General features: G+C 44.0%; 1 protein-coding gene across 5 annotated transcripts in view; it reads left to right on the top strand.

Moving 5' to 3' along the window:
- HDLBP (high density lipoprotein binding protein) overlaps nucleotides 1-16,824 on the top strand; it is a 56,668-nt gene that overhangs the window by 29,459 nt on the left and 10,385 nt on the right. For all 5 annotated transcript variants that reach the window (XM_083613682.1, XM_083613684.1, XM_083613686.1 and 2 more), the window contains exons 4-17: nucleotides 905-1,059; nucleotides 1,605-1,820; nucleotides 4,350-4,556; nucleotides 6,088-6,303; nucleotides 6,907-7,113; nucleotides 7,844-7,951; nucleotides 9,376-9,480; nucleotides 9,980-10,058; nucleotides 10,923-11,062; nucleotides 11,336-11,440; nucleotides 12,551-12,664; nucleotides 13,074-13,160; nucleotides 13,296-13,427; nucleotides 15,044-15,262. In XM_083613682.1, the coding sequence (XP_083469808.1) occupies nucleotides 905-1,059; nucleotides 1,605-1,820; nucleotides 4,350-4,556; nucleotides 6,088-6,303; nucleotides 6,907-7,113; nucleotides 7,844-7,951; nucleotides 9,376-9,480; nucleotides 9,980-10,058; nucleotides 10,923-11,062; nucleotides 11,336-11,440; nucleotides 12,551-12,664; nucleotides 13,074-13,160; nucleotides 13,296-13,427; nucleotides 15,044-15,262 (2,090 nt within the window). The remainder of the gene's footprint in view (nucleotides 1-904; nucleotides 1,060-1,604; nucleotides 1,821-4,349; nucleotides 4,557-6,087; nucleotides 6,304-6,906; nucleotides 7,114-7,843; nucleotides 7,952-9,375; nucleotides 9,481-9,979; nucleotides 10,059-10,922; nucleotides 11,063-11,335; nucleotides 11,441-12,550; nucleotides 12,665-13,073; nucleotides 13,161-13,295; nucleotides 13,428-15,043; nucleotides 15,263-16,824) is intronic.

Here is a 16,824-nt window from a genome sequence, read left to right as displayed (position 1 = left end):
AATATTTGTTCTTCTCTGTCCTTCATAGTGCTGTGTTGAGCAAGTTACAATATATGGGCAGCAGCCAACACTGCTTAACTTTACCGTGTTTAATCATTCTTCCATACAATCCTGTTAGCTGCTCTTATCAAGAAAATAGTATCTAACTATTTTGTCACAAGGTAGTGTAAGTAATAGGCAGGTGTAAATTGAATAATGAATGGGGTTTAATAAGCGTGATCAGGTACCAGGTCAGTTTAGTTTGTCAAGGGACTCCCAAGTCAATGGATGAAGCCATGTGAAAATTGCCGAAATGAATTTTATAGATGGCCAGGGGCTCCTTGAAGTCAAGCAGCATCAATGGGTCAGCCTGCAAGCGAAATATGTCCTACCTCCCAAGTAAAACATTAACAAAAGAAGCAGAGGAAGATCAGTTAGCTGCTGGTCCTCCCTTTCTCAATAAGAAAATAATTTGCCAATTCAGCAAGTTGTTAAGAGGTCGGCTACACAACAGCCAGTGTCAATAAATAGTTTGGAATTAACTTTCAGGCCGGGGTCATTCTGACACTAGAGGTGACTGAACTGATCATCCACTTGTTCTTCATGCCAAACCTGCATCCCATAATTCCATTGGCTGCAGTAAGAAAAAGGGTGGTGAGGGTCCAGGGCATGTGTGTTAAATGTCAAGATTAACTCTGATTTCCACAAAAGATAAAGGTTTCCTAATCGCTTGATAGACAGAAACATCCACTGGTGGTTTACCAAAGAGAAAGCTGCTTAATTTTGTTTGGTGGTTTCAATCATTTCTTTTAAAAGTTGTGGCCTTTGTTTTCTGCCGCTGAACTCGAGCATGTTTGGAAATCAGCAGGGTGAGCACTATTTGTGTATGAAATCCTTCATTGTTTCTTTGCTTGCTCAACTCTAGTTGCAGCTTTAAATGCTGAAGAAGAAAATGACCCTCCAACTTACAAGGATGCCTTCCCTCCTCTCCCTGAGAAAGCAGCATGTTTGGAGCCAGCCCAGGAACCTGCTGGTGCCTGGAGCAAAATCCGACCAATCAAGGCTTCTGTCATCACTCAGGTCAGTACAAAAGAGGATTTCCCTCCTCTTTTATCCAACACTTGGTTTTGGTTTTCTACTGTAAGCTTTGAAGACAAATGCTTTTCAGTATCCCTCCAGCATGTTGCTGCAGGGGAGAAAGTGTTGCAATAAAGATAACTAAGTGACCAGAGCTAGCTTAAAGACTATTTGGAGCAGGACGGCATTTGCTTGACCAATCAGTTTTTGGAGAATTCTGTTAGTGTAGTCTGAGGCATTCCCAGATATTGACCTTACTCAGTTAGTGACATCAGAGCCCTGAATGCTACATTAATCCTGTGCGAAACTAAAGGGGTGGTCAGGGTAGCTGATCTCTGAAAGTAGCCTCCACTCTAAAAGTTAAGTATCTTTTTGTGTTGAAATCTAAGGGTTCGCTTACTCACATCATGGAGGGTTGTGCCCAGTATGTATTTATCAGTTGAGTGCTTAAGTGTCTTGTTACAGCAGAAGTGTCTCTGCTCATCTGCAAAAGGGGAGTAAATTTACCATTGTTCTAAGTTGAACAAAACTTCCTTTTACCTGAGCAGGTGTTCCATGTGCCGCTGGAAGAGAGGAAATACAAGGACATGAACCAGTTTGGGGAAGGGGAGCAGGCCAAAATCTGCTTGGACATCATGCAGAAGACGGGAGCTCACCTGGAGCTGTCTCTCGCAAAGGATCAGGGACTCTCGATCATGGTCTCTGGCAAGCTAGAAGCAGTGATGAAGGCTCGAAAGAAGATTGTAGCTCAGCTTCAGACACAGGTGAGTGACTTGGTTCTCTCCTCTTCCCACTGTGTGACCTTCCTCAAGGTGTGGGTGCTCATAAAAGCAGACATAGATTTTAGTAGGCCAGCTCACCTTTGCAGTGCATCTTAAGTGCATGGAAGGTCACTGGAGTGATGCCATGTGTTTTCAACTGAGCTTCAAAAGCTAATTGCAGTTTAATTAACCATGGCCTCCCCACATACTTTTCTAGCAGCCAATGTTAGGCAAGTAATCTCTCCAGAAGCCAGAACCTGGTGATAGTTATAGATGGTGCATTCATGGATGTTAACGAGGTACGATGGGATCAGTTTTTATGGTGAACAGTAGCACTATGTTCTCCCCAAAGTTTTTTCTTCCAAAAGCTCAGTGTTCCCTAAGGAGGGGGTGGAGAAATACATTGAAATTGGGATCTCTTCCCCACTGCTTTCTGTGGCAAAGCACTTGGCAACATTAGAGGAGAGATGCTACAGCTATCTTAAGAGAGGCAAGGCATGAGTGATGGGCAGGGCAGCATCCAACCCTCTTACTCCCTTGGCAAGAGAGAGAAAGTGGACTGAGTCCCCTTTGTCATTTTGTGGTGGGTGTTGCATCCCTTAAGGTGGCTAATGCCCATTGACCCCAAGCTGTTGGCTAATTAAGTACTAGACTTGGCTTGGACTAGATGGCCCAAAGAATTCTGTGAGCCAGTTTAGAATGGATTGTGTTTAGAAAAAAGTGGGATGTCAGTAAATATGTAGATGGGGTGATCATGAAGACATCTGTCAAGGTTTTGGTAGGTGTGTGAAGTCCCTCAAAGGTAGCTGAGTAAACATAGCAATTATAGTATAAGACGATGGATTGTCTTGTGAATTTGTAACTGGCTAAAACTGGTAGGGAGCTAGAACTGGCTGGCTGGGGCCAGACCCTTATCTCCATATACACTGTGGGCCAAATTTTGACAGGTTGGCATGGCCACTCACTTGATATCACAGTGACATTAAGTGACCTATTTTTTGCCTGCCTGGTCTTAAATCCTGCTATGAAAATCATGGGCAGAGCTCTGTCTCCATCACCAGGAAAGAGAAAGTGGGTGCATGGGCAAGTACATATATTCTCAACTCTTCTGTAGCCTGTCTGCCAACCACCAGAATTTAGCTTGCAGTTGAGAACTTCTGTGTTTGGATAAATGAGAACCTTGAACTAACTCTCTGTATTTGTGACACCATGACTAAGTTCACGAGTGGGACTTGGTCAGGGCTTTAGAGCATCCTGATTTATCCCATAAGCCCCTCTGGCAATGGAAAACTCTTACTTGGGCATTATGCCCTCCACCAAGGGAAATATTAATATCCCGTTCTATCTAAAATTTAATAGGTTCAGAAAGGACATAGGAAATAGCTTGAGGGGTATGTTCAACATAATTGTGCTTAATCTGTGTTATAACATTAGAGTCTAGAGATCATACAGTCAGGCTAGTCTGAGTGGTTGAGCTTGTTCTGAAGTGTTTCCAATTCACACTGCAGCTGGGAGTCTTTTGTTCCAATGAAGACTGAGAAATTTAAATGAAGATGGGAGTCTGCACGGCTGAATGCTTGCTTCCTTCCACCGTCACTCGCCTACCCACATAACTTTACTGAATGAAATGCTATGTTAGGGAGGGAGAAGGCTAGGTAGAGTCTTAATAAAGCTGAGTGGACAGAATGTGTGCCTGGGAGAACTTGGCAGGGGCTTTTATTTTTCTTAATTTGGGGAAGCAGTCAAACATATTTTTTTAAAAAACAAATGTAGGTACCTCTAAGTGGTTTACCAGAAATATGGGAATGATCAATAATTAATAAGTAAAAGATTGTAATTTTTCAGCATCTGTGTGTCTGGATAGGCTTGCCTAAACAAAAAATGATTTAAGCAGGCACTGAAAAGAGCTCAGCAAACGTGCCTGCCTGATGCCAGTAGACAGAGAGCTTTTCTACCTGAAACCTCAAGTAGTACAGTTCATGCAAATTTCTTTATTACTTGATTCTGCTGGATAAACACCTCCTATCTCTGATAGTTGTATACAGTGGTGAACTTGGACATGCACAGTCCCCCGCCGCCACCTCCTGCATATGGTGGGAGAAATTGCACTGCTGAAATTCTGTCCTCCATTATGGCACTCAGGGCAAAACAGCTCTGTTGGATTGGTCAACCCAACCTTTAGGGCCGGAATGGAGAAATGTGTGTGTGTGTGTGTACATACAGCCATTTTCTCTTGGGGATAAGTTGTCAGGTGCTAGTGGTGGGCAGACACACTCTCCCACACAGCAGTCTGCCGGGAGAGAAGCATATAGCTCTTTACAGAAGTCTCTATCGATTAGTTGCTGAGGGTTTATTCCTCCTCCTTCCATTGTACCACCCATTTCAACTTCCTTCTCCTCCTCTCCCCTCACTTCTGCACGAAATTAGGCCAAGGGCTACAGGTTTTCTCATCCCTGCCTTAAGGTGATAGAGACACATCCGTGTCATGGAACTGGCCTGCAGCTTCATCCCGCATCTTGATGTCTGTTGTAGGCTTCAGCAACGGTGCCCATTCCCAAGGAGCATCATCGCTTTGTCATTGGCAAAAGTGGAGAGAAGTTGCAGGACCTTGAGCTCAAAACTGCCACTAAGATCCAGATCCCCCGCCCGGATGACCCCAGCAACCAGATCAAGATCACCGGCACCAAGGAAGGGATTGAGAAGGCGCGGCATGAGATCCTGCTGATCTCTGCTGAGCAGGTAAGCAGCCTTCCCACCTTTACTGCTTCTGAGGAACATTGCTGTCGTTACGCCTTTTCTGAGGGGAGTACTTTTAAGACAAGCTGACTTAGTCTTGGCCTCTGCAGACCAGAACAGCACCTCCCAGATTGGGTAGTTTTATAAGCAACTATGCTGAGCAAATAAGACATTACAGGTACTGCTGTTCTGCTCTTCCAGGCGGTTAAAATCTATGGCCCTAAACATGCACATCTGAAAAATAAGCTCCCTTAACGTCATTCGGACTTCTGGGTAAACAGAGCACCAAGAAGTTTTGTATACGAAGCTATGTAGGATTGGGCAGAGCAATCCAAGTGCCTCTTTCATCAGCACAGTGATCAGGTCTGGACTGGGACGGATGCTGTCTGGACCAAACAGGGATCCTTATGTGGCTCAGTCCCCACCCTCCCTGCCCTTGGAACACCTCATTCTGAGGCTTTGAACTGGTGGGGATGCTATCTGCAAAGGGGCATACAAGCACTGATGGTAGGCCAGATCAGCTGTGAGACCTGAGCAAGACTGCCTGAGCATCTTGCCTCCCACCCCATGGCTAGAGTGAGCAGCCAGGCAGCAGGTGCAATGGTGGCTCCCCAAAGCCTTAAGGGTGAATTGGATTCAGGTTGCAGCCCAAGACTCCATATGCTATTCTCTACTACCTGCCATGTATATGCAATGTGCAGGTCCAATCATGCTGAGAAGCGACCTGCATCCAAATAGTTGTGGGTTAAACTCTAGGTGGCACCACCTTTTGATGACAACTCCAGGAAATGCACATATAACACACCCATTTTTTCCCACAACAGTCATCAATATGTAGAGCGGCCCTAAGGCATGAGGCTGGTTAGACAATTGGAGGGTTTCTGGGAAACAGGTTACTCTTGAGTTGGGTTCTCTGGAATAAGGAGATCATCCTTTACCTCCTAGGCTTTTTGGTTATTTCAGTTGCCTTTCCAGATGAATTGCATCTGCACTTTCAACCACTGCACATGCAATGCTGCCCATAGACTGTCCGAAACCAAACCAAGTCCCCTATTCCCTTCTCCATATATTTGGGGATTACGTGGACTGTTAAGAATAAACATTGATGCAGCAATCTCGGTGAACTGTATCATATAATAGTCTTCCCGCACCCCACTCTGTTCCTTGTTCTTCTAGAGTCTTGTTTTGAATTCCCTCTGCCTTCAATGTCCTTCCTTTATCCCACACTCCACAGCACTTCTAATAACCTTGCTGATCCAGGCTCTGCTTTTAAGAAGCCACATGTCTGCAGCCCGGTCAGGTTATCCAAGGTGCCACTTTTGGGGAAAGGAGGAGTAATGTTTCAGGAAAAGCTGGAGGCATGTGAACATCAGTCTCAAGAGCTTCACACTAAGGAGTATAGGAATGTCAGTGAAATTCCTGTAGGCTTGACATCCTTTGGTAACATCTGCTTGGAACACTTCTTTCCTTGCAATATTAGGCTTTGCTGTGTAGGAAAAACAATAGAATGTGCACATATTGCTTTATTTCCCAGGATAAGCGTGCAGTTGAAAGGTTGGAGGTGGAGAAGGTATATCATCCCTTCATTGCTGGCCCTTTCAACAAGCTGGTCGGTGAGATCATGCAGGAGACAGGGACACGCATAAACATCCCACCTCCCAGCGTCAACAGAACGGAGATAGTCTTCACTGGAGAAAAGGAGCAGCTGGCCCAAGCAGTTGCTTGTGTTAAGAAGATCTACGAGGAGAAGGTAAGGTTCTTCGTGGTCTCTGAGCAGTGCCACATTGCACAGACCAGCCCTGGGTTGTCTTTTCCCTCTGATTTGTGGGGTGCTCTTCCCTATCTAGTTTTCCCTTCACCTCCACAAATGTGAATTGGGACAGACGTATAGTGTTCTCATTCTTTGCAGCTTGCGACAGATGCTCACCAGGAGAGCACACCAGCTACAGAATCACGAGACTTGCTCACTGGAACTTATGCACAAACACAGATCCACTGATGGCTTGATTAGCTAATCAAGATTATGTAGCTTTATTTAAAGTCGTAGCTGAAGCAAAACCACAGGAAGCCTTTATGGCGGACTGAACTGCTCACAGATGTGCTCTTTCTGTGTCTTTCCTATATAAAAAGACAGAGACGATGGCTTGTGGTCTTAGCATATTTCATGGTTTGTTTGTTTGTTTGTTGTTTGTTTGAAAATCCAGCCCTTCCTTTTAGAGCACACACAGACAAGTTTCCTTTTCTGGTCTGCCCCATTTCTAATCCTAGAGATTGACTGGTGACTTCCCCAACGCACCCCCTTTCTTTTTCCCTAGCCCTTATTACTGATGCCCTAGCTCCTTTCTCCCTACAGAAGAAGAAGACTACCACCATTGCTGTGGAGGTGAAGAAGTCCCAGCATAAGTACGTCATCGGTCCCAAAGGGAACTCCCTGCAGGAGATCTTGGAGAAAACTGGAGTCTCGGTCGAGATACCACCCACAGACAGCAGCTCAGAGACTGTGATGCTGCGTGGCGAACCTGAAAAGCTTGGGCAGGCACTGACTGAAGTCTATGCCAAGGTAACCAGGTTGCCACGCAGCTAGGCCCTTCTGGTAGTCAGTGCATTTGTTAAGATTGCTAAATTGCTCGAATGCAGCATGGCTCAGAATGCATGCATATAGAGTGTTCAGTTACAGTCAACAATGGGGACAAATTTTTTTGCTGCATGAAATGGGGGGCAGTGGAGTGAAGCGGGTGGTGGCAGCGGGCATTAACTGGACACAGATTCCACACTCCTACCCCAGACACATAAACAAAGAGACAGCCTTCACCCTTTCTCTGTGCAGGGATGGGGAGGTTCTGTCATGTGCTTACCCCCTGCTACTCAGTTGTTTAGTGCTGGGAACAGGTGAGGAGAGCTCCCATTGGAGTGCTACTCAGCTATTCCTAGGGCTATTTCGCTGGGCAGTGCGGGGGGTGGGAGTGGGCTTTGAATTCAGGTGCAGTGTGGGCCTCATGGCATTGAGGTGAGGGCCACGGTTGGGCCTTGGGCAATTGTTATGTGATAATAAACTTTCACAAATGCTGCATAAAAATGCTAATAGATAGCTGTTATAATACAATAATATTATTAAGCTGTTGTGTTTTGCTGAACACTGCAACTTCTTGTTTGGTACCTGACAAGATCCTTCAGCTAAGGATACTGGATTGTGATGGGAACTAGAGTGATCCGGCGTCTGAGTGGTTTGAGTTAATGCATATTGCTAATTGAATTTTAAATTTCTTCATAACAACACTGTCCTTTTTCAGGCCAACAGTTTCACAGTCTCCTCTGTCTCCGCCCCCTCTTGGCTTCACCGTTTCATCATTGGCAAGAAAGGGCAAAACCTGGCCAAAATCACCCAGCAAATGCCAAAGGTATGAGCACCTCAAAAGTGAATTCTCACCTATTGGCGTTGGAATTGAGGAATTGTTAGATTACAATGTCTCAAAAGGTGTGCGTGCACATATATATCATTAGCTCTGAGGCAGACTTGTAATCTGAGGGACAAAGTTTGCAGAGTCTCACCTTGGTCGTCCTAGAAGGAATAGAGAAATTGAAACCTTGAAAGCCCTTGTGGCTTTTTACCATGCTTTGGGGGCATTCTGAAACATGAGCCAGAAATTCCAAGTAACTTCTACTCTTGTGAAATTGGGAGAAATTAAGTTGGCAGCAAGATAGAAAATGAGAAAGCAGATTCCACCTGTCACTATCTCCCATTTTAGATAGGATTAGCTTTTCAGAGACACTTGAATTTGTGGTGGTTGTGCTTTTGTGTTTATTTTATCTTAACTGTAAAAAAAAAAAACAATTTCACCACAAATAGGGCCAAATAGCAGCTAAACACAGCCAGTGAAAAAACTGAGTGCTCCTCAAAGTTTGCATATAATTTTCAACTAATGCCTTAGTTGTTTTCTGTAAATAACCTATTAATTAAATATTTGATGGAAAAATACAGTGTTGAATCACCTTGTTCTGAATGTTCACTAAAAAACATCTTTGAAAATTATATAGAATAAGAATATAAAAAACCCAAAAAGTTATAATATATAGAGAAACTGAAGTGTACTGATAAAGGCCATTCCATACAGTTTCTAAAAAGACGAGTAGAGCAAGATTACATTGAAATTAAATATTGATATACATAGTGAAAAAAGTGGAGCACGGTTTAGTCATGTATATTTTACTGAGTCAAACATATTATTTTAATATGTGCAGATTTAAGCTGTGTGAATCATCATGGACATATGAAATAAAGCCATACATCCCATATCACAAAAAATGTTTTGCTTTGTCCTCTTCCAACTCTTAATTTGTATGTAAGCTTTTCTAAAAAGCCTATATCCCACACTTCATTATATCACAATAAAAGATTGGCACCTACTACGTCTTTCCAATGTCTGGCTATAATGGCTCTGACCAGCTGTTAGTGTGTGATACCATCTGTAAAAAGAGGGTAGCTCATGCTTAAGGTTTAGTCAAGTAGATGCTTGTTGAATGAGGCTGGGGAGGGAATTCCACCAATGGAGTGCCACCTCAAAGAAAGCTTTGTTCTACTAGGCAACTGTCTTTCACCCAAAGCTTCAGTTGGCTAGAATAAGGCTTCCGCACATGTTTTTAACCATGAACTGGTTCCCTAGATCCTACCCCTCCTTCCCATCTTTAGAAAAGTTCAAGGGGTTTCTTGCAGCATCTTCGCTTGCAGGCAAAAGCCATATTGCCACATTCATTCCTCTGCCATTACATGGATCCCTCTTCAGTAGTTTCATGCTGATGCTGAATTTTCTCCCTTACTTGGAAGGTTCACATAGAATTCACTGAAGGAGAAGATAGAATCACTCTGGAGGGACCCACTGAAGATGTCAACATGGCTCAAGAACAAATCGAGAACATGGTCAAGGATCTGGTGAGTTAAGAAGCCCTAGTTTGATTTGTGTGGCCATCTTATCAAAATGGAAGGTGCAGGTGCAAGCCATCACTAAAAACCATCAAGCCTCATATTGTGTCCTCCTATTTAGATTAAATATGCAATTTATATTCCATAGCAAAGCAAGTGCACTGAGTTCAGATGGAGTTGACATCTGGTATGTGTGCTTAGGACTGCAGTTCTGGAGACAAAAGGAGGCTGTTGATTTTTTTCAATGGAATGGCCATAAAGGGAACAAAGAGCTGTGTTAGAAACATAATCTGGGTCAAGTGATGGTGAAACTGCTGAGTGTCCCCAAGCTGTGTGCTCTTTGCTCAGGCTTGAGCTACTTTCCTCAACAGAACATCTGGATCTAATAGTGGCTAGTTATCTATTGTGTCATGGCTGATGTTGCTGTCCTGTTTCTGTTCTTTGTTCCTCGGCTAGAGGAGTATGTGTTTGCTCCTGATTCTGGCTAACTGTGGCGTGCTCTTTGCAGATTAACCGGATGGATTATACTGAAATCAATATTGACCATAAATTCCACAGACATCTCATTGGAAAGAGTGGAGCCAACAGTGAGTTAAATGCTTGTTCAGTGTCTTCCTGTGTGTGTAATATGCATTGCTGTTGTCCCTGTTAGAGATAACTTACAATCTCATCTCTCTGGGTCTCTAGCTATACTTCTGGGTTTCTAGGACTGAGGTGTTCTGGAGAACTAATAATGTGCTCTCTGCAAAAATGGGGAGGTCCTTCTTGAGAAACTTCCTTAGTTTGTTTCTGGTTAGAATAGATAACAGAAAATGTGTGTGGGGGGGATCTTGGGGAAATAACCTCTGCATGCCTCATCCCACTCAATTCCTAATTACAGTGGTGCCTCGCAAGACGAAAAGAATCCGTTCTGCGAGTCTCTTTGTCTAGCGGTTTTTTCGTCTTGCGAAGCAAGCCCATTGACGGATTAGCGCTATTAGCGGCTTTTAGCGGCCTTTAGCGGCTTTTAGCGGCTTAGCGGATAAGCGGCTTAGCGGCTTAGAAAAAGGGGGGGAAAGGAAAAAACCCCCGCAGGAACTCGCAAGACATTTTCGTCTTGCGAAGCAAGCCCATAGGAGATTCGTTTTGCGAAGCACCTCCAAAACGGAAAACTCTTTCGTCTAGCGAGTTTTCCGTCTTGCGAGGCATTCGTCTTGCGGGGCACCACTGTAGTCTATTGAACACAGTTTCCAATGGGAAGATATGTGTCTCTTTCTTAAAACATCGTGTTGACTAAGCATTGAAATCCCGCTCCCCCCCTCTACTAGTTTGTCCTCTGTGAATAGGTCAGTGTCTCCTACAGCGCAAATAATCCTTAAAGGAGAAAGCCTCTTGTTCTGAAACTCTGAAGCCTTGATTGCAGAGCATATGCAGTGGACGAGTGTTCTTAGCAGAATCTTCTTGATTTGCAGTCAACAGGATTAAGGATCAGTACAAAGTGTCTGTGCGAATCCCTCCAGACAATGAGAAGAGCAACCTCATCAGAATTGAAGGAGACCCTCAGGGAGTTCAAGAGGCCAAGAGAGAGCTGCTGGAACTTGCATCGCGTATGGTGAGCCATGGAGAACTGGACTGTGTCCAGTAGAGGAGTGTTAACTACTAGCGAGGCTTCCTGCCAAACTTTCCCACACACCAGGGAAGCGATTCTGTTTTATCTCTCTACCTGGGTGGTGCGTCATTGTGGTGACGTTTGTGGCTTGTCAAACTTTGCAGCTTGACTGGTTGGTAGATCTGCCTGTTGTGCAAGTGTGAATGAAATACAACATGTGTTTCAAACATGGGGACTTTTAATCATGGAGACTCCCGCCCCATTTTTCCTCCCCAGGAAAATGAACGCACAAAGGACCTGATCATTGACCAGAAATTCCATAGAACTATCATTGGGCAGAAGGGTGAACGGATTCGGGATACCCGGGATAAATTTCCAGAGGTAAGAAAAGTATTTGAAACACACACATGACAGAGAGACAGATTAAAATGTATTTTTATATTGACTTGATTACAGGCATGCTTGCACATGATCAGCATGCATGTGACCGCTGACACTCGCACCATTTTCGGTGCCTAAAGGGTGTGGGGCGAGGCAGTCTTGCGTACATCCTGCTGATGCATGCAATGACCAGGAATGGAACCCCCATGCAATTGGGGCTTGCATAGTGCTCTTAAATGGGGCCCCTAGTGGCTTCCTATTCACACTCCGCAGCAACTCTAATGTCCTAGACCATTCACTTGGCCCCAATATTTCTTTATTTAAAATTTTTAAAGGCATCAGGTTGGCAGAATCATTGCCTATTTGGTACATCCTGTCTGTATTTTTTTTCTCCATCAAAATAGTTTCAACTGTTCGTAGGAGGCTCCTTCTTTCATGCTTTTCTGACACATCCCTCTCCTCATAAATGTAAAACAGGCTTTCATTGAAGTCAAGACAACACTGTCTCTTTCGACTTACATAGCGGGAAGGAGATACCCAAAACTACATTTGACTTTCTTCAGTAATGTTTTATTCTGGATTGTTTTAATTGATGTTTTAATGTGCTGTAAACCGCTTTGAGATTTTTTTCTTTAAAATATAAAGAGGTATAGAAATGAAATCAATAATATAATTTAGAAAATCAAAGTGAGGCTCTGTCTTTGGTTCAAAGCATACTGGGTCTCGCCTGAAGTGGTCCAAAGTAAAGCAGCCTCCTATCCCGGTTCTTTCTTCCTTCCTTTCTTTCTTAATTTCTGTGCTTCTTAAGAAATAATGTTTGGAGGTGCTGTTTTAGATACATACAAAAAAGGGTGGCTGTGGGTGTTAGCCAGCTATTGCAGCAGAGTGTGGTTTTTGTTTTACTGTTCCTTTTCTTTTATCTGCTTCTCACTCATATTACATTGTGCTAATTCACCTATAGCAAGATGATATCATATAGCAATAACTAGTATAGGGCCATGTCTTGGAGCACAGAGGAAAACTCTGAGTTTTGAATTCCACAGTATGGAAATAACCTCCTGGGACTCAGCAACCTGTTTAACATTATCTTGGATTCACTATTTCTTGCAGGTTATTATCAACTTCCCAGATCCTTCACACAAGAGTGACATTGTCCAACTTAGAGGACCCAAGAATGAGGTGGAAAAATGCACAAAGTACATGCAGAAGATGGTGGCAGATCTGGTAGGTGATCATCTTCTTTTGCTTTTGGTTTGGTTTGCAAATACAGGGGCTTTGTTAGTGCTAAGCATTCCACTAAATCAGGCATGGGGAACCAGCGATATATACGCCTCAATGAGATCCAGCAGGGTTATTAATTTGGCTCATGAGGCCATTTCCTGCAAGCCACACTTACCTGTGCTTCAGGTGGTGTAATTTAGGACATGGAGTGTGAGTCAGGAAAAGACACAGCTCCCTGCCAAAAGTGGGGTTTGCTGGCACTGTGAGTCAGAGGATTGGCAATGCTTTCAAACCACGTGGGCAAAGGAAGACTTCACCAGAGAAATGAGTAAAACATAGGTAAAGTCACATTTGCTCATACAACTTTGTGTCTATTCTTTATTCCATTCATCCACGCTTCCTTTCTTGTAAGGTTGAAAACAGCTACTCCATTTCAGTTCCCATCTTCAAACAATTCCACAAGAACATCATTGGGAAAGGAGGTGCAAATATCAAAAAGGTGAGACTTCCTTGATTCTTCCTTGTTATCCTTGTAGTTTGTTACTTCTCAGTATTTCTGACACCTCCTGTTAGATATTTGGCCCAGGAGGCAGCCATGTCTGTTCCTTTAACTTTTTTTTTGTCTTTGCTGTAGATCCGTGAGGAATGCAGCACCAAGATTGATCTCCCAGCAGAGAATAGCAATTCGGAGACAATTATCATTACAGGGAAAAGAGCCAACTGTGAAGCTGCTCGCAATCGGATTCTCTCCATCCAAAAAGAGTTGGTAAGACAAGCAGCCCTTTCAGCATAACGGCTATTACCAATTTCAGTAAAAAAAAGTTGCAAGCAGATTAATTCAGTTTCCTTAGAGAAACCACAACTTTCTTGGGCAACGTCTTGGTTTTCTTGGGGGCATGTGTGTTAGTTTTCCTTTTGGCTTTATCGGACATTACTCACCAAATATTCCAGGTGAACTGCCATCCAGAAATCAAAAGATCTTGGTTGCCCCTCAACTGTTCCTGATAAAAGCCACATAATCAAAAGGTCACAATGCTGGGAAGATGTTTGGGCTTGTATTACAGTAACCCTCAAGTGGAAAGGGATTCTGGAGTAAACTCCAGAAGTCAAGTTTGAAGAGGTAGCAGTTCTGAGAAATAATCACACTGTTTATTTGCAAGAGAGATTTTGTGGTGATGGCTTTGTGGGAGGCTTCTGTCAGTTACTGATTTAGAGTTGCACTTAAGTCCTTGAATCATAGCAGTTTCGATTCTGTGGAAGCTTTTTCTCAAGGGATTCCCCTCCCCATCTAGTACAGTATGTGCTACAACTAAAAACAACAACCCACTGAACACTATATACTATGGAAACCCTTGTTGACTGACCATAAAGTAAATATGTTTATATAGTACATATTCTACAGTAAACATGTAGAATGAACATAGAGCCAGAAACTCCTCCATGCTGAAGATCTCAAAGTATATCTGAAACACATTGTTTTGGCACAAGGATGGGGGACCTATGGCCCTCTGATGCTGCTGTTTGACTACGTCCCATTGGTCCCAACCAGCATAACCAAAGGTGATGAGGGATGATTAAAGTTGTAGTCCAATGACATTTGGAAGATGCTTTCATTAGCTTTCACATCCCTGCATTTTCAGGATGTCCTCTTGCCTGCTTTCCCCCTGCTACTGGATCAGAAATCTTTTAACTTTAAATAGAAACCTCTCAGGCGAAAAGAATTGTCATGTCATATCTCTCCTCTCATCGCTGGCATGCAGAAATTGAGCAGCCGGCCAGATTTTGTGGCTAGCTCTTTAGGTATTTGTTTGAAAGCAGCAGGGGTACGTTTTAAGCGATGTGCTATTGACGCTTCAGTTATTCTCTCCACTTCCCTTCTGCCGCTTTCACCAGCAGCTGAGAAAAGAAAAACCCAAACAGGTTGATCTGTGTGCATTTAATATGCAATCAATTGGGGACCTCTGTAAAAAAGAGAAGGAAGGGCAGGATTTTTCAGCTTACATCCATCTGATCTGAGGTTTAATATGAAGGTATCTCTGAATAACAGCTATTCCTTTTACTGTGAGGAGGACACTCCCCTAGAACTCCGTGTTGAAGCACATAGGCGTGCTTCTGTGGGGGTAGTGCTGCCTGATGCAGTCAGTGACTGTCGTTTGCTGACACATCCAGCTGGTTCCTGGCACGTGTCCCAGATTCCCTCTGTCAGTCTTAGTTTTGAATAAGAAATAATAGGGGTAGGAGAACTTCCTGAGCACATAGTTGGGGAGAGGGAGTTCTTTGTGCCTTCCTACCAATTTCTCTGCATGAGGGAAGAGGGGGGAAAGCCTAAATACCTCTTCTTTTCTGTCCGTGCCTCTCGCTGCCCCCTCGCTGTTGCCCCAGGCTAACATTGCAGAGGTGGAGGTCTCCATCCCTTCCAAGCTGCACAACTCGCTCATTGGTGCCAAAGGTCGTTTCATCCGCTCCATCATGGAGGAATGCGGTGGGGTTCACATCCACTTCCCCACAGAAGGCTCCGGCAGCGATACAGTCACCATCAGGGGCCCTGCCCAGGACGTTGAAAAGGCCAAGAAACAGCTCCTACAACTGGCAGAAGAGAAGGTAGGAACCGTGGATGTGGAAAAATAGGTGCTGCCGGCACAGTTCCTATGGATAAGCTTTGAATTTGTGGTCACAAGGAAATCACTGTGGCGAAAATTTACACATTTCCAGGGGTGGGGATTAACTACTAATAGGAAATAAAGTTGGCAGTTGCTAGCCTATTACGCCAAACTCTGCTTCCATTTTGTGGCTGGCTGTGCCCCATACCGTCATATTTTGACTGATGGGCCTTAGAAATTTTCAGCTCTCTCAAGTGATCGCTGGGGATAGAAAGTTTGAGAACTCCTGGTCTCTTCTAACAAGAATTAGTGCTCCAGGGTCTCAGGCATAGGTCTTTCCTGGACCTGCTACCTAAAGGCAATTTAACTGTGGATGCCAAGATCAGACATGCAATACATCTGCCACTAAAATATGGCTGCTCCCTAAATTTATTCCCTTCCTGCTAATAGCTAATCCAACAGGGTTGCTAAAGGTGATTGAGAATTTATTGTACGTCACTGTGCTATGAAAAATTTCTCCCTCGCTCCCTTTGTGTGGTGTTTGGAGCAGGGGATCATTGCTTTAATAATTGCAGCTGACTATATTTATACTTGAAAAGGGGGGGGGCAACTTGAGCTGCTCCTTCCTTCTGTTGGAGACTCAGCTGGGTACGAAAGAATATGCAGCTTGTCTGGAATTTTGGCTTCTCTTGGAGCCTTCGGAGCAACTTCCTGGAACTTTACAGGCCCAGGCTTCATCCTGAGCTACTCAGAACTGACTCTCTCTGTTTACTAACTAAATAAACACCCTTTACGTGCAAGTTCTTAGGTGCTGCTCTGAAAACAGCATGTCCTAAATCTGCAGAACAGGTGGAATCTGCCTACGCTGCATTTAATGGCAGGGCGTTTGGCCCTGTCAGGTTACTTAACAGCAAGCTGCTGTTGGGCTCCTCTGTCTAGCTATAATGTCTCACTCCATTTGTCTGCAGCCCTGAGGCTGGTCTCTCCACTAGAGGCAAATTCAGAGCCAATGCAGAATCTCAAAGCACTTTCTTTGGCATACTTTCCTGGCTTCTAGCAGAAGAAGCATTTTATTTGTCTTTTACTACATATGCAGCTTTCGGTTCGTTCTTCGGTGCAGTTGAAGGTAGCCCTCGTAGCAACTCTCGGGTGGTTAAGAGTTGAGAGAAAGTGTCTTGTCCAAGGTCACAGTGAGTGTCCGGGATTAAGCAGAGATTTGAACAGAAGTCTTCTCTGGTTCTACTCTCCTCTGTACCGCCCTTTGAGGGTGTGGTGGAAGAGTGCTGAAATGATGGGGCAGAGTACTTTCTTTGCATGCAAAAGGTTCCGGCGTCAGTTCCTGGCATCTCCCAGATAGGGCAAGAAAGGGCTCGTTTCTGAAAACTTGGAGAGCCACTGCCACACACAGTAAATGATACGGAGCTAGGTAGACTAATGGTCTAACTCTACATCAAACAGCTTCCCATGTTTTATCATCTAACTTTAGAAAAAGTATTCATTGTACATATATTTAGGGCGTGATCCTCTCTAACATGAGCACCCGCTGCACATGCATAGAGGGGA

This window comes from Podarcis filfolensis (assembly GCF_964270895.1).
Source record: "Podarcis filfolensis genome assembly, chromosome: 5".
NCBI lineage: Eukaryota > Metazoa > Chordata > Lepidosauria > Squamata > Lacertidae > Podarcis > Podarcis filfolensis.
The sequence above is the reverse complement of the archived record's forward strand: the minus strand, read 5'-3'. Positions and strand labels throughout refer to the sequence as shown.